Source organism: Hoplias malabaricus, chromosome 13, assembly GCF_029633855.1.
Source record: "Hoplias malabaricus isolate fHopMal1 chromosome 13, fHopMal1.hap1, whole genome shotgun sequence".
In the NCBI taxonomy this organism is placed as follows: Eukaryota; Metazoa; Chordata; class Actinopteri; order Characiformes; family Erythrinidae; genus Hoplias; species Hoplias malabaricus.
Window position 1 is genome coordinate 30,488,526 of NC_089812.1, and position 23,617 is coordinate 30,512,142.

The 23,617-nt window shown below is 37.9% G+C and overlaps 3 protein-coding genes across 5 annotated transcripts in view; 1 reads left to right on the forward strand and 2 right to left on the reverse strand.

Moving 5' to 3' along the window:
• The window catches only part of LOC136664917 (homeobox even-skipped homolog protein 1-like), a 30,621-nt gene that overhangs the window by 2,798 nt on the left and 4,206 nt on the right, over nt 1–23,617 (forward strand). The window lies entirely within an intron of this gene.
• LOC136664916 (homeobox protein Hox-B13a-like) lies at nt 830–2,396 on the reverse strand. The gene is made up of 2 exons (XM_066642414.1): nt 1,691–2,396; nt 830–1,077 (listed from the first exon to the last, which is right to left on the reverse strand). The coding sequence occupies exons 1-2, from the start codon at nt 2,358–2,360 to the stop codon at nt 830–832; spliced, it is 918 nt and encodes a 305-aa protein (XP_066498511.1). The 5' UTR covers nt 2,361–2,396.
• LOC136665149 (sterile alpha motif domain-containing protein 3-like) lies at nt 16,920–23,413 on the reverse strand. 3 transcript variants are annotated; one of them, XM_066642741.1, is made up of 6 exons: nt 23,243–23,413; nt 21,119–21,195; nt 18,532–19,515; nt 18,134–18,286; nt 17,936–18,028; nt 16,920–17,525 (listed from the first exon to the last, which is right to left on the reverse strand). In XM_066642741.1, exons 2-6 carry the CDS (start codon nt 21,149–21,151, stop codon nt 17,208–17,210), a joined length of 1,581 nt encoding a protein of 526 aa, XP_066498838.1. In that variant the 5' UTR covers nt 21,152–21,195; nt 23,243–23,413; the 3' UTR covers nt 16,920–17,207. The 3 variants fall into 3 exon arrangements, with proteins under 3 accessions (XP_066498838.1, XP_066498837.1, XP_066498836.1); XM_066642740.1 differs by lacking the exon at nt 23,243–23,413 and adding an exon at nt 19,738–19,906 and having other exon boundaries at nt 21,119–21,173; XM_066642739.1 differs by lacking the exons at nt 21,119–21,195; nt 23,243–23,413 and adding an exon at nt 19,738–20,868.

Sequence of the window (23,617 nt, forward strand, 5' to 3'; positions counted from 1 at the left end):
TGGACGTCCAAAACGAGTTTTATACAAGTAATTTATTTCGGGACCAATTAATAACGTCAATGGCCGTCCAAAACACGTCTAATAGTCGTCTTTTCAATGTCTGTGTTTGGACGTCTTTTCAACGTTCATTTTCAACCTTAAGAGAACGTTGATTAGACGGCAGTCATTACGTTATTTCAACGTTGAATCAAGGGCTAATTGTTTACTGGGAACCGTTCAGGCATTAGTTAAGGCAGACAGTTCATCAGAATAACACAGGACAACAACACAAGCCTATCAATGTGAGGTTTGATAAGGTTTAGAAGGTTTAAAAATTCTTCTGGAAAATGTTAGTCCTATTGAAAGTGTACATCACCATGCGGGGACGAGGAAAAAAATAGTATGTACAGTTTTACAGTTTTTTTTACCGACTTACAAACTCCAGAAGCCTGTGAGAGTTAAAAGTTTATTAAGCATTTCTCCTATATATATATTACAAGCCAAGCTACATAACAGTTATAGGGGATATTGATGGGTATAGTGTAATAAACTACACACCTACTGCAGTAACAACACAGACATGCCTTACATTTATTCTAGATTATGTAAAATCCATATAAAAACACAACTAAAAGGGCTTCAAGCAAAACACAACGGTATATTTACTCAGGCATATTTACACAGATATAGTCCTTTTGCATTCATATTTGTGTTATTCGTCCGTCAATTAATGCATTTACAATGCAAAATACGCAAGCAGGCGAGCACAAAGAAGCCCAGTTTAAAAAAAAATAAGTCGACATTTTGTTTTTTTCTTAAATCTGGAAATGTCTGTTTGCGCCAATCCGCACTAAGGCGCGCTGCTCTTGACTTTGGCGATAAATTTCTTTTCCTTTACCCTTCTGTTCTGAAACCAGATTGTGATCTGCCTTTCGGACAAGTTGGTAACTGTGGAAATCTTTCTCCTCTTGTCTTTCGTGATGAATTTGTTGGCCGCGTACTCTTTCTCCAGTTCCTTTAGTTGCACTTTGGTGTACGGTATCCTTTTCTTTCGGCCTCGGCGGAAAGAGCCCCCGTCATGTTGGTGGGCCACAACATCTGGAACGAGTAATAAACAGGGTTAGTATTGATGGACTTTCCAGTTGCCTACCAGTTCTACAAACCATGACATATCTTGACAATATGACCGGTCGACGGCGGTTGTTTACAGCACTTTCTCGGGAGCTGCATGAGCGCTAACACAGATAGCTTCAGAAAATACCTTCATGTGCAACAAGCTATTGAACTTGTTTTGGTCTCACAGAAGTATTTTGAGGGAGCCATTGCTTCATTCTAAATTCTGTTACGTCTTTATGTGTTTGGTTAGCATTGATTTATTTTAGTAAACGCGTGCAAATACGCTTCAACTGTAAGTGTTCAAAGTGGTAAAAGAAAATAAATAAAACCTTCTGCGCGGAGAAAACATCTGAATATGAAAATGTTCCGCTAAATGTAGCACCAAATGCCCTTTATTTGGGAAAATAAAACATGTGGTGCCTTTTACATGAGCCACATTTGGTTATCCAATTTTATACATTAAAATGTGCCAAATGATTTTCTCTGTAGAGGATATGTACCTGTGGAAAACACACATTTTTATTTGCTCAATCATTTGCAGACAACGTACTCTAAAATGAAGTATTTTGAGCTGGAGTGCTCAGATGAGTTATACCTGCTAATGCAGATTTCCACAGATGGCCTGCTTGGCTCTGGTCTTTGGAGCAGTACATCTGACCTCCCCAGCCATTGGCCAAAGCCCAGGGCTGGTAACTGTCCATCGGCAGGAGGCTGTCGTGCCGTGGCTCCCCGGTCCCGAGCGTCTGGACCACGGACACGTCCAAATAACTAGCCATGGACTGGTAGGGGCTGGGGTAGCCGTGGTAGAAGGCGAACTCTTTGGCCCTACTCGGGTATTCTTCAGACGTGACGGGGGTGTCCATGTATTTTTCCGCAGAGTAACTAAGCGCGCTTGCTTGGGTGCAAGACTTGAGCGAACCCCGCCCCATTCTGCAGGGATAGTAGCTGTTGCCAAAGTAGCTATAGGGAATGGGACCGGTGGATGAGGCTTGGGGTACCGTCGGCGGGCACGGAGCGCACTGCTTGTTCGCTTCGGCTGAGCTCGAAGTGGACACGTCCACAGTTGGGTAACTGGAGCCGTGCACGAGGCTGGAAGGGTGCGCGCTCAGCGCCGAGTGAGCCATAAGATTCCTGCATTGGTTGGCCGCGAAATTGCCGCCACCCACCAAACCCTCCATGTTCTTGTTCAGCTCATCCAAGTTGTTTTCATACACAAACATTACCGTGTCCGCCCAGCGAGGATTCAGCAGCAGGGAGGCGGTCATAGCACGCTCACCATTCGGGCGAAGAATTAGCGTGCAAAGACCCGAGCGCGGAGCAGGACCCGCGGTTACATCCACACAGCTGCATTGACGCAATGGACTAAAGTCTGGATCGCCGTGCGCTCATTGGATGGAGGGCGGGTCACGTGAGGCGCAAAACTGGCCCTAACCATGGAAGAGTTCATTTTTCTCTTTTTTTTTAAGTCATCCTGCGAAATGGAGGTGGAGGTGCACATCAGCATCTTACCTCCCTAAACACGCCTGTCCTTCTCTACTTCCATTACAGACCCTTTGTATTCTTGACAAAGCCGCGTGGTGAACTTTCAGAAGAAAGTAGTCTGGTTACAGCGAATAACGGTGAAATTGACGGTGTTAACCGCAATTTTAAAACGCACGAAATAGTAACAAAATTATACGCTGCAGAAAGATAAGCAGCAAAATATATATTGACAAGAAATATATATCTGCCCTTGAGAAATTGCTATGTTTATCATAAAGCAAAAAACACCAGTCAATCTTCTGCGTTTTAACGTCACGCACAGAATTAAAAAAATTTAAAAGATATAAATACTTTTAAAAATGCAATAAAATAAATGCGTACTGTCATCTCAGGGGTATGTCTCCAGTGCATTTAGTTTGGGAACAGAATGGTACCATATTCCACTCCTATTCATTTGTAATTGCTATGTTGTCTCTTGTTTTTTTTTTTTTTTTTTTTTTCTGTTTCAAAATGTTATGTGACAATAGTATGTTTTTATAACATAATGGAAGTACACAGCAGGAGCTTGCAGCCAGTGCTCATTCGGGGAACATTTATATTGTACCTTGGTGTCCTAAAATGCATCTACCAATTATTTAATTACATAAAAAGAATGTAAAATATCTAATTATATAATGCATTTTATGCTGGTAATACGTGTATTAACGAGCATGTTATATTTAATATGCAAATATTCAAAAATTTAACACACTTTAATACACGCTGAAGAAAATCTAGGTCTATTCTTAACAGCTCACGACTGGGCTGAGTATTATTTGGTGCCAAATGCATAAATGATTTATCAGGCCATAAAAAAATGAAAAATTATAACTTTCTCTTTTTTCTTTTTATATATTATGTCACACCCGCTCACATTAAAAGTCTTAAATCTTTAAAGAAACTCTTAAAACAAAACTTTAAAATGGAGTTTTATGGAAATCCCCCATTTCACACTTTCACTAAAATGATTTTTTCCGATGGTCTCAGTGGTGCAATTCGCGCATAATTTTTTATTATTTTTTTTTAAATATACTAATCACACACGCAGAGTGTAAAAGCCCTCGGGCTCGTGCAGAGCAGTGATGAATCTCTGTGGAGTCTGACCGCAGTGACGGTCACTGTTTCTTTGTAGTTCAAGTAAAAGTTGCGAATTAGTAAAATGTTCGTGAAAATACGTTGCATTTAAACACAAATATTGCTCGACTGTCGTTACGGATCAGAGGAATTCTCAAACAAAATTACTGTTTTATTTCTTTCAGTGGGCATTTCTTTCACTGTACAATGTTTATCAATAAAATAAATCTGCTAAAATTGGTTCTTTGGAAGGACGTTAGAAATGAATCACATTTGGGTTTCTTAGAAAATTATACACTCTGCTCCCACGCCACCCAAAAAATAACAATTTCAGGATGTTTCAAAATGTAATTACCGCATTTCGACTGCAAGAGGCTATTATATAATTCATTTAATCTAAATGACATAAATATCCTCATCAAATGGATTCTGAATGAATTTACATTTCACACGTTTGTCTGTCACCATGTAAGTTCTGTACCTTCACCCGAAACAAACGTGCGCAATTTTGTGTGAAATCAACCAATTTGCGATGTTCGACAAAATAATTATCTGTATTTCACACCGAAGCATAACACAAAATAACGATGTCAAAACTAGTTCTTTGAAAGATAACGTCTGAATCCACTTTACTGTATAAATTCAACTGATGTCTCTCAGCTCACTTGGATGGGACCTTAAATGGCACGCTCTTTTTGGCACGTTTACGTTACCTGTACGTCTTCACGAGCTTATGAAATAGTACATATACACAGTATTGTACGCTCGTCTAAAGAAACATGTTGTAGAGCGCTGACTAAATCAGTCTAATCATTATGTTTGAAGGAAGTGTTTTTGCGCTGTGTACTTCACTAAAGCAGCGATTCTTAAAGCAGGCCTCTATCTCGGGTGAGACTGGCGTTTGCAGATTTTTAAAAGAGATGAGTAAGAACCCTCCCACGCTAAACCCCATTCTTCACAGCACCCGTCTGTCTGTTTGTCTGTCTGTCTTTCTGCCACCCCCCTCCCCTCAACACCCCCCACCACACACACACACACACACACACTCACTCTCTCTCTCACACAGACACACACACGTCGTCTTTTACAGGTCAGGCGGGGCCTTCAAGGTCAAGGCCAAGTTTAAAGTGGCGAGCCTTGCCCTCCCTGAAGGGCTTGTTCGGGCGGCGGCGATAGACAGTCCCTCCTTAAACAAACCTTCCAAGTTCAAGGCCTTTGCTCTGAGTCTGTCATCACAGCCAAACACTGAGGAGACCGACACGGAGCCTGAGGGTACAGGAGTCAGACAGAAACGTACATTTGTAACAAACAATGCTAACAGATATCACTGACTCTACATAATACACAATAAACTTAACCCAAGACCTCGATATTTACATTTCAAACCGTCAGCTGAGCTCCCAGAGCGTAGTCATGGTCCTGTAGTCATCCCCCAACACTGCTGCCTCGTGGCAGCTACTGTACCCAGGAAATGGTTTAATGATTTTTTTTTGTCAAACGTCCTGCCCACACGTATAGGTCCATAACGAGTCCACGTTCAGGCAGGTTACATCTGACTAGCCTCCCGCCTTTCAAGAGAAAAATAATAAACGCCAATCAATCTTCGACACTAAATATTGGCGACTTCAGCAAGTCGAGGTAAGTTTATATAAACATAGCGAATACGGCGGTTGTTTACCGTTATGCCACGTGTAAAGTTTATATGAACAGCCGCGGTGCACGAGTAAAACAATACCCACACGCTAATGCTATTTAGAAAATCTTTGCCATTCTGTTTACCGGAGGCTATCTCAGTTAGCTAGATAACTTAATCCAAAAGCTGAGGATTGTCCAACAGGAATGTCGATCTGCTCCTTTTCCTATTGGACAGGCTTGCCTTTGTATCTGGCAAAAAAAGAAAAATGAAAAAAGAAATCCTGCTTTGTGGAATAGCGAGTTGTTAGCGAGTTGTAAATAAACACAAAACTAAACCAAACCTCTAGAAAATAACTTTAAGAATATATTGTCGGGAAAATCTGAGAACACGTTTCCATAGCAATACGAAATATGCATATTTTTACGCGTTTTAAAATTACGCGTTTTTCATAACTGGGAACTAAATAGGAACAATCAAAAATCTTTAGGTAAACTATCATTATCCTTCAGTGTCAACAAGAGCTTATGACGTTGTTCTTCTCTAGGATCAAGTCAGTATCCATTTTTTTTTTTTTTTTTTTAATTGTATATTTTTAATAAATTATATGATATGATGTGGGCCATAATATGTCATTGTTTGCGTATAAAACTATACTTCCTTTGGTGTCAATGATCAGAGGAAATCATTACGACATCACTTTAAAAGGTAAGAGAATAAAATTAGATTTTACATTTAAAAATATGCACGGGGCTGAAAATGAGATTCATGAAGAAGATGAGCTCTGAAACAGTGAATATCCCAAAACCAACACAGTTAACCAGAGCTGAGGTAGCTTTCTTCAGTTTGTGTAAATGATATTGTTGTTAAGATGCACGTTTGAAAGTCCACGAGATTTTTAAATAACATGTTTTAATATTATCCTGAGCACCACATTCTGGCAATGTTTCATAGAATTGCGAAAATAATTGAAAATAATTTTATTACTTAGAATTTTAATAGGGGGAGGACGAAAGAGGGGAAAAACACTAGCATTAATCAAGCTGTCACCAAGTCCATCAGACGTTGCAATACTTCACGGACTGCTGTCCACTGCACCACTTTTGTCAATATTTAAGGCATTCTCAAAATACTAAAATGAAGGAACGAAATCTCAGTTTCATTTGTGTCAGCTTTGAGTGGTGCCGATGATTTGAGTGATTTCTGTCAAGTCTTCGAACGCTTTAAACCGGAAACTGTTCAACATGATAAATCAATGCGCCAGGAAGGCCGTGGAAGTTTATTTATTAATCGCATTTAATACATAACGCTTTAACTTAGTAAAACAGAACGCCACTACACTCTGTTAAACAGTCACTGCGGTGGTACCTTACGCTGTAGCTGTGGTGGGAGCCTCAGAGGTACAGACGTCTACCTTTAATTCGGGAACATAATATTGTCATATTATATTTGTAGCTTTCTTTTACTAAGATAATTTCAAATCCAGATTTATTTTGTGTGTGTGTTTTAAACAGTTCAGTTATGAAAAGGTATGTAACTTTCCTTAAGAAACAGTAATGTACTTTCTATTTAATGCGACTACATTAGTGTAGTGTAGATGTATGAATATTACTGTTTGTCTGGGCAAGCTGTTTTCATGTCGTTTATCAGACTGTTACGCAGCCCCGAGATGAAGTGTGGTGTGCGAGTATTTTAGTCGCCATACATTTAGATCGTTTATCATTAGATTATTAATGAGCCAAGGAAGTTCTGTAATAAACATAATCCCAATCACAACGAGAGACACATTTAGCGTTTAGTTACTATTGTTTTTTTTTATAACAAAATGATGAACTATATTACAGCGAAAATTAACGATAAGAAATTCTTTATTCAGACAAAACAACTAAAATATTCTCACATTAACCGCAAAGTCATAAAATACCGAATCGTCAATTTTCGTATGAATTTTTAATCTTCGGAATATAGGGGGAAATAATTGTAAACGAGTACGTTCTTTGCACTTGACAAACTGACAACACAACGAGTTCTGTGTTGCAAACATTTTAGTTTTTTGAAAATTAAACTTATAAACTCGAATATAAAAATTACGCACTCGAGAACAAATCAATCAACCGAAGTCTACAGGTGAATTCGACTTGTCGAGTCTGATTTAAATAACGACATATATCAGCAAAGATCATGTGCTGAACTGAATATTAATGTTTTTTCTGAGTGTACAGGCCGTGAAAGCCAAATGTGAGAAAATAAGGGTGGAGAGGCTTATGAGGATTGTGTAATGAACTTAATAAAACTCCTGGGGAGTTCGCAATCAGATACATATGGGTTTAAATGTAACAGTGAGAATTTTATGAACTGAATAACTGATTATATGGACCTCTGTCCCTGGTTTTTAAACATTAATAAACATTAAGATTATGTTAAATGTTTGAAAAGCTATGGCTGTTTGTGTGATGATGATTACAAACTGTGTACCTTTGATGGAAAACTGAGGTCAGTTGTCTAAAGAAAACAACTAGTTTTGAGCTGTTATCCAAACTCTAAAATGGAATATGTTGAAGTTGAGCTTGTTAATGTAAAAACATAAAAAAAAACATCCCCCAAAAATAAAGCAGTGCACAATACAAAGTTAGTCAATGCTAAAGTTTAAATAAGAGATAACGAGAGAGAGGCAAGAGACAGATCTTCATGCCTATTTACATTTAACACCTATTTGTCATTGTTGAACTCATTAGTGCCAAATAAAGTGTTATTAATATGGGGCAATGATAAAAGAATTCAGAGGAACTTTTAAATTAAGAATGGTGCAGTGCCATGCAGCATAATAAAAATAATACAAAACTCTGTACTTGTTGAGGGCACATGGAATAACACTGACATACAAAGAACTGGCTGCATAAATATTAATCTTTGGCCATACACGGCACATACTGGTGCCAGTCAAACATGGACTCCCAAATTGACCTTTTAAACTATATGAAAGAACCCTCACACTACATTTAATGGTGAGGTGAAACATCTGATAGCTTTCAAGAAGCAAGTGAACTTAGAACAAATATACAACCAATGTTCTTATCTACAACACATAAGAAAAAGGCTTGCTCCATTTTCATAACTTAAGATGTCACAAATATATGGGGAAAAAAACAAGGAGGCTTTTTGAATGTGTGTGTGTGTGTGTGTGGGGGGGGGGGTGGGGGGGTAGTAACAGGTATAGAGACCTCCTAACAATTATCCTAGACCACCAACATAGTGACCATCTGATAAACAGGACAAAATGTGTTGTTTCAGAGCTAAAACTCTCTGGTGTTTTTGTCAGTCCTACAGTTGGGAATGGAATGATAGCTGTCAAAACATTAGATGTTTTAATGATGACCATTCTGACTGGAAATAAAATAAACTGCACAGCTATTACACATAACTTGCCAAAAAGCATTCAGTCTTTGCACAAAATGTCAATGTCTTCTATTTTTCTCTTTCTTACCAATGAAGCCAATGGTAATGAGCATGGATTTTGGACAAATTATGTGTGCTGGACTTTTTTTTCTTGACACTGGGACACTCATTAAATGCATGCTCTATACACAGAATAAAAATAACAAAGCACATTTATACATTAAAATTTACACACACAGTGGCGCAGCAGGTTAGTGTCGCAGTCACACAGCTCCAGGGAAGCTGGAGGTTGTGTGTTCGATTCCCACAGTCCAAAAACACATGTTGGTAGGTGGATTGGTAAATCAAAAGTGTCTGAGGGTGTGATTGAATGTGTGAGTGTGTGTTGCCCTGTGAAGGACTGGCGCCCCCTCCAGGGTGTATTCCCGCCTTGCGCCCAATGATTCCAGGTAGGCTCTGGACCCACCGCGACCCTGAACTGGGTAAGGGTTACAGATAATGACTAAATGAACGAACATTTATACAAGGCTAAAACAAAGGTATTTCCTCAATGTTCAAAAGAGAATCTAAAGGGCATTTCCAAAGCCAAAACACAAGACTGAAGACAATAACTGAAATATCTTAGCTTAAATGCACATCATCCTGTAATCCTTGACACAAGTAATGGGACTAGGACTGGGTGATAAAATGATAGCAATATATATCACAATAGACATGACATTGATAAATAATGATAAAAATAAATGACCTGGCATATCACTAGGAAAACACATAAGGAATACACAGCCTTTGGCTTTATGAACAACGAGCTCCTGCCCTGGCTCTAAAACAGCCTATGAGGTCCCTTCATAATGTATCATGCTAGGAGTGACATGCAAACAGCCAATCACCTGTAGCATGTGGAGTGACAAAGTGTGTAGAGGGAGCTATGTATAACAAGGACTCGTCAGCTCACCAGTTGGACAGATTTTATTAGAACATGCTCTGTCCCAACCAAGAGCAGGAATGTAGTTAAATAATTGGTTAGCGATCTGCTTAACAAAATGACGCCTAGAAGCCACCATACCGTGTTACATTCTAATATAATAGATCACATTCTACTATAATAATATTATAAAAGAATATAACAGAATGTTATCCAATAATACATAACTGTAACCTTTGTAACTGGCCACACTGAGCACAGTGGAGTGATTGTGAGTTAAGAATAGTCAAATCCGTAACTAGCCGATTAGCTAATACCAACAACATAAACACCAGTCAACCCGAGAGACAGCTTTAACATCATGCCTGTTTATTTACAGCTAGTAATGAGGAAATGGTAATGAAATGGTTAAGGAATGGTTAAAAGTAGTGTTTTTATTCTCCGGGGCAGAGCCTGCACCGAACTGTGGAACTGTTATTGAGTTTAGAATGTATTCATGGCACAGATCACACTGTTTCTTAATGGAAAGATTGTTTTTGCAGTTTTTCACAGTGTTAGTTTTTCCATTATCTGGGCCGAATTATCAAAATGTAAACTGACATTAGTAGAATAATGCTTTCTTTGAGGGTTGGAGTCATTTGCATATTGTGCATGTGCATTATGTTCTGAAATATTTGCACATTTAAATGATAAAATATAATAAAAAGCATTCATATTAAAACATTGTGTTTACATTCTACAGCATTTAGAAATAGAAATTTAGAAATTTTTTATCTATGGATCAATGCAGAAAAATGTACCATGATCATATTTTATATGCCCATCTCACCCAGGCCTATATAGGACTTTAAGAACTTTATTAGGGGCCACTGATATACTATCTGTCAAAAATATATACAAAAAAAACAGTCCAAATATCAAAGATTGCCCAGTAGGTTCAAACAAGTTTAGCATGTTGCTAATAAAGCCACAGCATTTAAATACTAAGTGCACCATCTCAGTTCTATGTATTCTAATGCCATGAGTTAATCAAATTAATCTGATGTGGCTACCGACTACTTTTACAATGGATGGGCCCAATGCGTATACAATTGTTTACTAGAGGAGACACCAGAGAGGCGTTAGTTTTCTAGTGACCCATTATATGTCAGTGTAGATGCACACCAAGGTTAGCTTAGAGTGACATAAATGTTTAAACTGTTTATAGAAGTTTCAGACAGATGTTAGGAAGTTAGGAAGATGTTACAGCAAAACACAGTCATATTAGTACAGTGTAAACTAAATTAGCTGAATACAGTACTGTGCAAATGTCAGACCAGGTTTCATTTCATTTCCATGCAAAATGTCAAGTAAGAAAATGAAAGCTATTTCTGAGGAGATTAAAAACTAAACAATTAATCTGAGGGAAGGTCAAAGGAAGAAAAAAGCATGAGTGCAAACTAAAAAAAGCTGTGATCAAAAGTTAAACAGACAATGTGAACTAACAGCGGTGTCAGACGTTGTTTACATTAACGAACTTTTACAAAAAGAATGGCCTTATCACCCAAGACCCAAAACATCAACGTCTCCGAATCCGCCCTGGAACTACTTATTGTTTATTCACCATTTTTAGTTGTTGAAAGGTCTTTGTGTGTACGTTTGAATGAGGTTCGTACGTTCAAATAACTTTCATAAAATTCCAAAACCTCCAGAAAATGTAATTTTGGTTGGGTTTTAACAAAAATTCAGCCCTAATTCCACTGTCTGTGTTTTTTCCAGATTTATTATTCACTGAGCTGAGTTGGTGACTATTACATGACAGAACAGAAATGCATGGTCACATTCTACACCTGCAAATCTGCATCCAGGCATGAAACATTCATGAAACGTTCTAATCAAGGGTGTTATTATACATACACTGGTGAGCCACAAGATTAGAGACACTAAAAATTAAGTAACGTTGGTTTTCTTGGCACTCTCAAAAGGAAAAAAATGATGGTTCTACAGGGGTTCTTTAGTAAAGAAAATGGTTTTATATAGAACCCTGAACACTTGAAGGAACTTTTCCATGATTAAAAGGTTCTTTGCCTCATGATTGATGGAGAATGTTCTAGGTGGTCCTATATAGCACCTTTTAGAGAAGAGTCCTCTATAGAACCAAGAACGGTTCTTCAACTGTAACAAGATTGACATTGCAACATGTTGGTGCCATAATCTGTAGAACATTCTCCATCAATCCGAAGAATCCCATCATGATGCAAAGAATGGTTTAATAATGCAAAAACGTTTCCTTAAATAGTCATTCGATAATTTGAGTGTAAACCTTATATATCTTTATTGAGGGAACATAATTGTACTTTATTCTATTTTAATAGAAGATTTTAAAATTGTGTTAATTTCATTTATGTCCAGTGTAATCTCCAGTTCTTTTATTTTACACCGTTTTATAATGAAAGATTGCCTCTCTCTCTCTGGAGAATGTAATGTACATTTAGGGAACACAACTGGACTTCACAACCACTGCTGAACTTTTTAAAAGATACATTTACACTGTTTGTAACTTTAGTGACAATAATGTACCTACCGTACCTTTATTTTCTCTGAATTATTATTTTTTTTAAACTGTTGTTTCTGGAAAATTGACAAGTGTATGATCTCAGCGACTTCAATAATGGTCAAATTGCGAGGGTCATGATGTTACAGTCAAAGCAACTTCAAAACACATGTCTCATTGAGTGTTCTTAGGTATGCAGTGGTTAAGCGTCTATCAAAAGTGGTCCAAACAGGGAAATGGTGAACTGCATGGAGACGGGTAGGCAGCTTGTGGCTTACAGATACTTAAGAGGGATTACCATGGGCATCAGCACCATATACAAGCACTGCCATGCAATGCTTTCAAGCAACTTTCATTAAGATCCAGTAGTGGCCTTTTATTAGAGTTTGTGTTACTGTAGCCTTTTTGTGGGATGGAACCAGATGGAACGAGATGGGCTAGCCTTTGCTCTCAGGGCACATCACTGAGCTTTAACCACCCATGGCCCTGCAGTGGCTGTCTTCCTTTAAACCACATTTGGCAGGTACTAACCACTGCATACTGCTATTCATATGAAGAATTGATTTCAATGGAACCCCTCTGGAGAAGTGCTATAATATTGTTTTTTTATTCATTTACTCAGTAATTTCCTCAACAATGTTTTGAATATAGTTTGAAACTCTTGGGGACTGTGCAATAATGGCCTTTCACGGTCATGTGAAAGTCCAAAAAGAAGAATGTTGGCCTAATTTGAGGGACATGTCCGCTGTAATGGGTAAAGAAGCATCATGCTGGCTCTGTAAAAATAATGCTTTATTACGATCTGTATTCATTTTCATAGACGGTCATTATAAATGTTTACAAAATATCACACGAGCCTTTGGAATTGATTTAGCTTTATGGTTGGATGAGAGCCCCGCTCTATTCCAGCTTCTTCCAATAACAAGTTGGGCCAAAGGATCGACACTGGCGCAATGCGATTCCAAAAACTGGGAAATAAAAAGAAGAAACGCCATTATAAGGCCGTGTGTCTGCTCTTTCAATATTTACTGAGAAAACAAACATTGAACAAAGAGCAGAACACGATGGAGCTTTTTATTCGTCGTCCACATTCGGGTTATAACGTGATATGTACAGTAGGGTGGACTCCCGTGACGTTCAAAAGGGGTCTAGTTACAGAGAATGTCTGAATTACCTGCTCTGACTTTTGGGGAGGGAGGGGCGTGTTAATAAAGCCAAGATCAGATTTTGCAAACGTGCTCATAATTCACACGGGTATAAAGCTGTAGTGTGCTCTGACTGTGGTATTATCCGTTAGCTTTCAACATGTTAAATCAGGGGATGTATAAATCATGTAGAACATCTGCACTGTTGTTTTTCAGCGAGTCTTCAATATACAGATTTATTCCATGGCTAATTGTAGATCAAACGCAGAATAAGTCGCAATGCGTAACGCGTCTTACAGGTGAGCGTTATAGGACCGTTCTCGCTTGGACTGTAGTAGGTCTGCTCTTTTAAGTTATATATCATAGAATAATTATATCATACTTTACACCCCGAATAATGTCTGTAAATTCGTGAAAATCCTTTAAAAGTGTATTTTCGTTTTTTTTAAACATATTTACTGTTAATCACTACATCTTTAAAAGTACGTTCCCTCAAACGTTCCACCTGCATCGCTGGCTAATATAACTATCCACGCTAATTACCGATTAAAACGGTCTTATTTAAATTTTAACGTACGCAATTTAAATCATCCTTCGACCAAATTACGTGTGTTTACATTACATTATATTATATATATCCACAAACTGATGGGCTGTTTGTGCAAAAAGACCTCCGTATATTTAGTGCAAAAGGACAATCGCTGTATAATTTAAAGAGCGAAACACAGAGGATTTGTTCAGCAAGATTCTTGCTATGAATGTTTTTTTTTTTTTTGCCGCTTGATGTGACTCAGAGCGATTGAATATTTAAACGTGAATAGTGCTTTTTGATTTTGTTTTTGTTTACGTTTTTGTTCTGTTATTTGAAACACTTTCAAAATAACAAAAATACGAACGACACCTTTCCTTTCAAATGTAGCCTTTGTCTTATAACTGCACTTTTGCTCAAATTCTACATCATCTATAAGAACTTCGGGATGTTTTAGACCAAATTAAATGCATCCATCCAGTTTTGCACCCATCCGAATGTGGGCTTTTTTGTTTGTTTGTTTGTTTTTATTTATGACGTTGCGCAAAACCTTCAATTGTCTCATCCATTTGCAAAAGTGTAAAACCTCTCAGTAGTGCTTTAGAGGCTCAGGGACGATTTTTGTTATTTAATTGTTGTTATTTTAGTGGCTACTTTCATTTCTACAAGTGTCTTTATGTCAATGAGGAAAACGATGGATACCTTTTAGCCTCCCCTGGCTATTTCTGCTTGGATATATATTCTGGGGATGAGGAGCCACGCCTCTTTGCGTGACTCAAATCCGGAGGAACATGCGAAGAAATACCTGCGCATTGCACGCAACACATCTGGTTTATTCTGACCGCCAGCGCCATGGACATTTGCCAAGTGTCATTAAATTAACAAACTTCAGTTTCAGTGAAGGGAGACGGACTGGCACAAGCTCAAAACTTCTGCAGTGAGTCCTCCCCCACGGCGTAGAGAGCGCGGTCTGAACTTTTACACAAAAGAGAGATGATACGAGATGAGCAACCTGACGGTAAAAGATCGATAATCAGACAGTAAAGAGATCAAAAGACAGCAGCCATAACAAAGTCTTTTGAATTGCTTCAACTGGCTTTTTTCCAAGGACCTTAAACTCACTTGTAAAAAAAGTTAAAGTTTTGAAACGACAAAGTTAAGAATCAAAATGATGTTCTCTCGTGGATGACGGAGGGGGTACAATGTCGCGGCCACGGAGGGGTTGATTTTCAAATCACACCTCATATCACTGTGAGAAGTTTGGTGTTTTTTATTCGTGGATTTTTCTCCGGGTGCTCCGGTTTCCCTCAGCCCAAAAGCACGAGCTGATAGGTGGACTCTTCGTTTGTGTGGGTGTGTGATGCCCTGCACTGGCGCCCTGTCCAGGGAGTGTTTCTGGATGTACACAATGTCTCTCTCTCTCTCTCGTTTACATCACTCCAGAGCCTCACCCAAGACAATGTGTGGCTTCCATCCGCAGTCACTGATATAGATGATTGTTTATCCCAGTAAACAAGGAACGTCCCTGGACGTTCAAAATAGGTCTAAAAGTAGTCTGTCCGTCAAGGACACATTTTAAACGTCAATGGACGTCCAAAATCCATCTTAATAAGTTAGTTAATAGTCGTCTTTTCAATGTCTGTGTTTGGACGTCTTTTCAACTTTCATTTTCAACCTTAAGAGAACGTTGATTAGACAGCAGTCATTACGTTATTTCAACGTTGAATCAACGGCTAAATGTTTACTGGGATGACATTATTTTAATGTGGCATTTAAGAATAATGAAACCCAATTGATCATGCATTATCATTCATGTGTAATTTATATGCGTTATTATATTATATTACTGCCATTGGGTCCATGGCATTCTTGCGAACCCTTCAGAACCGAACATGCGCCAGACCCTGTGAAATCTAACCAGGAACCCAGCGGTGTTCGCCATATTAACACATATTTTGAACAGTTCCATCAAACAACGCCATTTGTGTGTGTGTGTGTGTGTGTGTGTGTGTGTGTTACTATTGTTCGCCTGTATAAAGCGTCATTCTACACTGTAAACCCGAATTAGTTGAGTTTACTAGAAAATTGCGTGGAAACTCGTTGCCTTAAATTAATTAAGTTTTTACACAAGGTGAAACTAAAAAAGTTAAGTTGTATTAACTTAACATTTTAATTTGATGAAGCACATGAACAAAGTTTACATTAGTAGCATTTACTTGAAATATTTAGTTTACATAAATATTGTCTTCATTTTATGTTGTATAAAGTAATTATTTTTAAGTTTAACCTACAAAAAAGTATTAATTATTTCTACTTAAAATTATTAGTTTATATAATTGTTTTGTTGTAATTTAAAGACTTATTTAATAGAGATATCATGAATTACACATTGGTTATCAAAACTAAAAAAAGGAAGAAATTAAACGATACATTTCAATATTGTATTTTAATGTAAAAACCCTTCGAAGTAACATTTCAAAAGTTTTACTGCAGCAATAACAAACAAGTCAACCAAATGACAAGTCAAAAACAGACATTTAAACTGCTTTCTTGACAAGTCTAACTTTGAGAATGAATATTTTCAAAAAATTCTGCTGTATGCTTGTAAAACATTGGACACAAATGTTTTAAAACTTGATACAAGCATTTAAAATTTCAAACTGACTGATGAACTCCATGTTATTATCTGAACACAACTGAGCACTGTCATGCGGATACACTTCTAAATCTACAAAAATGGTTCTTCACGAATTCTTTAGGAAATGGTTCTATATAGAAGTATTCTACCATTTATATAGAGTGATGAAATTATTTTTCAGCATGATGGCATATGTGCTGTAGATATATAAATTTATAGCGCTCTATAGCACTAAAGATGGTTCTGGTATTGTTATAATAACAGCTTATAATAAAGACCTTATATATATATATATATATATATATATATAATATAAAAAAATATTATAGAACCATTTTCTTTCAAGAACCCTTGAAAAATCTGTAGAATACAATGGCTAGACAGCCATTTTTTATGAAATATTTTGTGACATAATTCAAAATAAGCCATATGTATTGTAAATATAAAACAAGGAAAATTTTGGAATGGCTACTTATAGTCAAATAGAACACAATAATATGATGAATACACACATTTTTTTGGGTAGGGCAAAAAATTTTTTTTTAAAATAAAATAAATAAATAAATAAAAAGAGGGGACATGCTTTCTCTGTAAAATAAACCGCATTTCTCAGGGTTTGTAATCTAGGTTTCCACAAACAAGCAAATTTTTGGAAGGGCTACTGGGGTCTATGTATTCATCATATGGTGTATTATATGGTTAAATTAACAGCATTTCTTCAGAGTGTAAGCTGGTTTTTCAGTGTTTGTAATCGGGCTTTCAGTTCACTGTGACCCAATGTTAGAAAAACCTGTTGAATGAAGTGAAATGTGTTCTTCATAGACTTGGGATAGTTGAGATGAAGTGCGTAAGTAAGTCCAAAAAGAATGCACACAGCTTTAGGGAGATCCTGGATGTTGTCCATAACAACTTCTCCTTCAATGACGATCTTCAGTGAGGCTGGACTGAGATGGAGGGAAGATGAGAGCACAGCACCTTCTTGTTCAACAAGCAGGATCCCAATGTCAAGTTGATGGAATGATTCGTCAGAGTCATCCTAAAAGCATAAGAGCAAAATAATTAATTAACTATCATATGTTAAGCAAAAAGTCTACTCTCAGGAGAGTCAGATACATGAGGGAAATGGACATTACTGCCGGAGTACATTACACAAGCAGATTACACATAAGTGGTCAGAAAAAAGTGTTTCAATGAAGTAAAAGTGTCTGTTTTTAATGGTTTGAGCTCACAAAAGAACACTTATCCAACCTCAGTGTAATTGGATGCTGGAAGATCGGGAGACTTGAAACCTTGCAAAATCCTACATAAACTAACTGGATGGACAGATTGAAATTACATCTTATTCTTTGATTATATTAAACTATGCTTTCAGTTTTTATCAAACAAAAATAATGGTGAATATTCAAAATTATGCCGTTATGGTCCTTTTTAATAGAGGTTACTTACAAAGCATGCTTTATAGAAGTCTGTGGGGTGGTCACCAAGGATAATAGGAAGCCCTCTAAGCACCAGAGTCCGAATATCAGTTGGCTCTTTAGTCTTTTGGAGAGAAAAATGACAATGACAAGAATTTAACTGTCTATAAGAAAGCTGAATCAATCAAGCATGATTTTGATTGTATAAGTATAATGGATATGGAACAACCTTGGTCTGTTGTGATAGGTGCGTCAACAGCTGCCCGATGTTCCCTCTCTTAGATTGAAATATCTCAATAAGACGAAGACTGTGCCGATCAATGCTTTCGTAGAAGTCCTGCTTAAGGTTCCTGCCTACAATCCTATTGAACTCCATGTATACCTGAAAAATAGAGAAAACAATTATACTTTTCAAGTCTAAACAATACTGAGGCTAGTGGTACCAATGTCTTGTTCCATTCAAAACCAACTACACCTGTTCACCATAAAGACTCACATTGTCCTTGAATTATAAATGAGCAAAACAATAATTGAAGATGACAAAGGTGTATCCAGAGGCATCATAATTATCATCAAATTATAACAGAAAGATAGACTAAAACATTGGCATATCCCTCTTGAACATACCTGATCTTCTGTGAAGAGAGCGGGCCAACGTTCCACCATCTTGCTTATGGCGGGTTTGGATTCAACAACCTCTTTCCTCCTCAATGCAAATGTCACATCCATCTTCTGTTTTACAAGTGGTCCATCTGGTGTTCTCTTTTGAATTTCATCAACTAAGTATTTGCGGGCACCCTCGAGGACTGACTGATCAAGCCCCTCTGGAAAGTTAGGCAAGTAGTTGAGCTCACCTTTCTTGGCCTTCTTGATATTTTTGTTAGCTGGTTCTCCTTCTGCTGAATGCAATCCCCGTTTACCTGCATTTACTGTAACGTCAAGGCATCCTGATCTTCTACGCTTTGTTCTGTAATTAGCCATTTTATATTTCAGACTGTTTTTCCAACCACTACAGCGACTTGACGAGCCTCGTTCTTGGAGACAGGGGTGCTTGCTTATTAGTGCTGCTGCGACACTTTCAAATTGAGCATTATTTGGGTATGCTGTGTGACTATACATGCTCTCTGCCAGTCTTTCCAGAATCTCATGCTTTAGCTCTTTTGATACTTTTAAGTGTGTTCCATCCCTAATGTATATTAGACTTGCCTGCCTAAGTCTATACTCTACATCAACAGAAAATGTTGGGATTTCAAAAACTTCTGGCCAAGGTGTCTGTCGCTCAAGAGGTGAGAGTGAGAGGACCTCTGTATCTGCTGGACTGTGTGTGTCACTCAAGATTTCATCAGACGTTGAGACAGGTACCAGTTCAAGTACAGGGATGACTTTGATTGTTGGTTTTTCAGGAAGATCTCCAATATCTGTCAGATTGCATAGCTCGTAATTAAATTCAGGATCCTTGTACTGAAGGCTGTAGTTGTAATTAAGTCCAAGTGATTCTTTCAGTGTACATATCAAATCCTCCACTGTAGCAGGCCTCGCACTGAGGGTGACCTTTCTTATATCTGCCTCTGTGAGAATGACCCTCAAGGTCATCTTCTGGTGTGCTGTCATCTTGGAAATAAAAGCAATAATCATCAATTAGCTTTTTAGAAATATGGGTAATATTTTAACTTAGGTTCCTGTTCATAAGGCTACATGTTACCTATATAAGCTTGTCATCACAATTGACATAATCCTACATAAGGTCTATTGTAATGAAAATGTATATACATTTATGTAGGGGTTATACACAGATTAATCATAACATAATGACCACCAAGTTTCTACACTCACAGTCTTTTTTCTTAGCTCCACTGTTGATTCCATCACTGGATAGGGTATCACCAGGCTTCTAACAGGATTAACAAGTTGGTTGCTTAATTGATGAAAGCTGCTAAATGTGACCATTAAACCTATTTATAAAATCCTGTGTTGCTTGGATTGCAGCAATCAATCTTGTGACCTTTTAACACAGAATGTAACGTCTGAGTGTCACTATTAAATTGTCTCCAAATCTGTATGCTGGAAGAGGGAAAACATCATTCAACTCTTTCAATTGTACTACACACAGGGAGGGGTTAATGCCTTCACAGAGTTCAAAAGATCTGAGATGCTCATGGTACCATACAGTCATCACCTTGCAGACAAACAGGACCTCTGTGTTAATAGCCACAATCTGTTTGATTTGCTTAAAATTTGGAAGTCCAGAGCATGAACCAACAGAGAGAATCATGCCTGGGCAATATTTTATTCCATCTACAGAGACAGATGATGCGACAAAGACTGCTGTATGTTGAGGCACTCTCTGGCAGAATATTTGTTGGACATTCTCAGGGTAAGACGTGATCAATGCTGTAGTAACCTTGTTCATTTCAACTGAGGGTTTGAAAAATGAACTTGCGTCTAAATGGTAAGCCATCATTTTCTGATGCTTTACAGCTAGTGTATGAGCTACATTTCTAAAGTTGCAAGCATTACGAATTACTTGTTTGAAAAATTTATGCTTTCCCTCGAAGCGCATTGTCCAGACATCTGAAAGTGGACCAAATGCCTTAATCATCTCAGGATAATGCTCAATGAAATGGTGTTTTGGACGTAATTTGAAATCAGGAAACGTACTTTGCAACAATTGTCTATGTTCTGATATTTTGCAATCAAGAAAATTTATGGACTCTTTAGTGTGTCTTGTTGCCACAGCCAACTCAACTATGTCTTTCAGGAGCAACAAAATATCCCATGCATTGTCTCCTTCAGGTACTTTATGGCCAATGAGAAGTGGCAGCAATCTAATTAGAGCCCAGTTCTCATGGCCATTTCCACCTATTGTTCCTTTGGTAGAAAAGCCTTGAGCAATAGTTTGAGGCTGGTCAGTTCTGTCATTAAACTCATATGGAAACGTTTTGATAGCATGGTTTAGGGCCTCTAAAGTGAAATATTTTTTGGAAATCATGTCTGATAGGCAGAGTGATAACTCAACAGGAACAATACCTTCAAAAAGGTCATGCAGTATATCAGGGGGGTAACCATGAACAACATGAATGTGCTGCAGACTGTCGGTCAATACACAGCCTCCTTTCACACCATACTCTTTAGACATAATAGGATCCTGCCGTACCTCCTGCACATGCCGGTTGTGAGTGTCTTTAATTCGGGGTTCAAAGACGCCTGAACATACCTCCTTGTCTTGAATCTTGCTCCTTGTTGCCATGCAGAACCTGCAGAACCTGTCCACTGCAAAGCTCTCGAAAAATCCTGCAAGTGAATGAGCAGCCAAGTTATCAGCAGCCACATATAACACTGTGCCTTTGATAGATGCTCCTAACTTCTCAACATATAGACCATGTTGCTCCAAATAGACTAGATCTTGAATGAGAGGATGGAAAATTTTAGCATAGCCATGCTCTTTTACATCAGATGCTTTACATAAAAGAGCAAGCTGAATCGAGTGGAGTGTGGACCTATATTTTGATGGCACATTTGCTATCACCCAATACACTGCACTCATTTTGTGTTTCTTTTTTGATGTTCCTAAAGGGTTGGACACTTCAAAGTCATCTGTGTAAAGTCCAATAGAGATTTTGAACTCCTCCCCTTTAAGGAGGGAATTTTCTTTACAGTATGAACCATCTCTATATGTATTGTACTCATGCGGCACATGGTTTTGTACTGGAAGAGCTTTGTCCAAAATGTCTGCCCTGTTTAACATGCTCTGTAGCATTGCATTTAGAGGAACGTATACAGCTGTACATTTTTTTCCTCTATCTATAACATACTCCACCGGTGTAACCACTGTAAAATTTCTGCTCACATATGCTGCTCTCCTTTTAATAGTTGATAAAGAGCCATCCTTGCCACAAAATCGAACTAACTGTCTTAGAGTTGAATCATCTACACTTGTGTGATGTTTCAGAATGTCCTTGACTGAATTATGCAGCAATGGCTGGGAGAGTTCACATATCTGTAAAAGCTGTTGTACGATTTCTTGTACAGACCTTTCTGGAATATGAAGGATCGTTTGCATCTTTAAAAAAAGAGCTGCTAGGTTGTGCTCCAGCTGTTTCTTTAGATCATGAGGCTCTTCACTGCTGGAATCCTCACTGTCCACTAAATCAGGGGTGTCATTTGAAACCATATGTTCATCTTGGGCTGTTTCCTTAGTTAAATTAGCAATGACTATTTCCGGTTTGAACATCCTCCAGTTGTCTGTTCTGTGCTCTTTACTTATATGTGCATTAAATGTGGAGTACACAGTAGTATTAAAGTTACATCCTTTATATGGACATGGGACTTTGTGATTAACTTTTAAATGTGTGCTGCGCAAGTGACTGAAAAAATCTGCTTCTGTGCAGGGTGAAGAAAAATCACATAACTGACAGTGAGCTACTTGAGCTGTTTCACACAGTTGTGCATCCGGTCCTTTCTTGTGAATTTTAGACAAGTGGACCTTAAGTGCATTGATGGAATTAAATGTACACAAACATTCTTGGTGTAAGCAAGGAAAAGGCACAGTTCTACTGTAGGCCCCATGTTTTAATCTATAATGCTTTAAAAGGTAACCCCTTTTCTCACATATAAATTCACAATACTTACACTTCCACTGCATCTTCAAATGAACCTCAAAAACAGAATGAGAACACTTAAACAATTACAATTATACTAAACCCATTGCATAAAATTAACCAAACTCCGCTAATGATTACAACTGTAAAGATAAAAGCATTAAAGTTATAATGCGGCCGGCCAAAACATGAGGCTCAGCGGCTCCGAAACACGAGGCTCGGGCGGGAACGCGGCGCGTCGCGTCAGCCCCGAGACACGGCCAAGAGCGGCGGTGGGGGCTTTCGCGATAAAATGCGGGGATAAATTTCTCTTACCGTGACAGCACAATTAATGACTGTCTAATTAAGCATACATTTGAAAAGAAAATCGCGAATTTACTGATTTAATTAAACATATCACTCGTGTGTAAACTCAATCCCAATTTTTAATCAGAACGGTAGGCATTAGCCAGCACATGCAGACACATATGCTAAAATTTTGAGCCGAAAAAAACAACCTTTGTATATTAGCTAACTAACGTTATACCTAGTTAATGTGTAAAAATAAAGTAAAATGAATGCTAGCTAGATTATTGCTAAATTGTTAACCGAGAGAACACAAACAAAACAGGATCTTAACCTTAGCTTGTTGAAACAAAGCTAGCTATCGCTAGATAACTTCAAATCTTAGCTAACTTGTTGTGACTTCTTGTGGTCTTAGGGGCAATGAATTTTATCAGACAATATATTTGCATACAAACCTTTTCAATTGAAGTAATGTTGCTTTCACAAGCCCACAGCTTTCAGTCACAGCAATGAGCAGCTCTTTTTAAAGAAAAGACAGTAACGGCTCTTCACAGAACTTTCTGTTGCCTGGAGAAAAAAAAAATGGAACAAGCCCCGCCCCTTGCTCACAAAACTTAACATACTAAGTAATCTCTACTTATCTTGATCATTGCACTGCATTATTTCAACTAAATAATTCAAACAACTAATTTGATTTAGTAATGGCAAATGTTTTGAGCAAAACTTGAAATAATAATTAAAGACTACTCAAAAAGTTAATTTAAACCAAATTTGGGTTTACAGTGTACCACCCAGGCGTGAGATCTGCTCCAGTCTCGATGGAGCCGCAG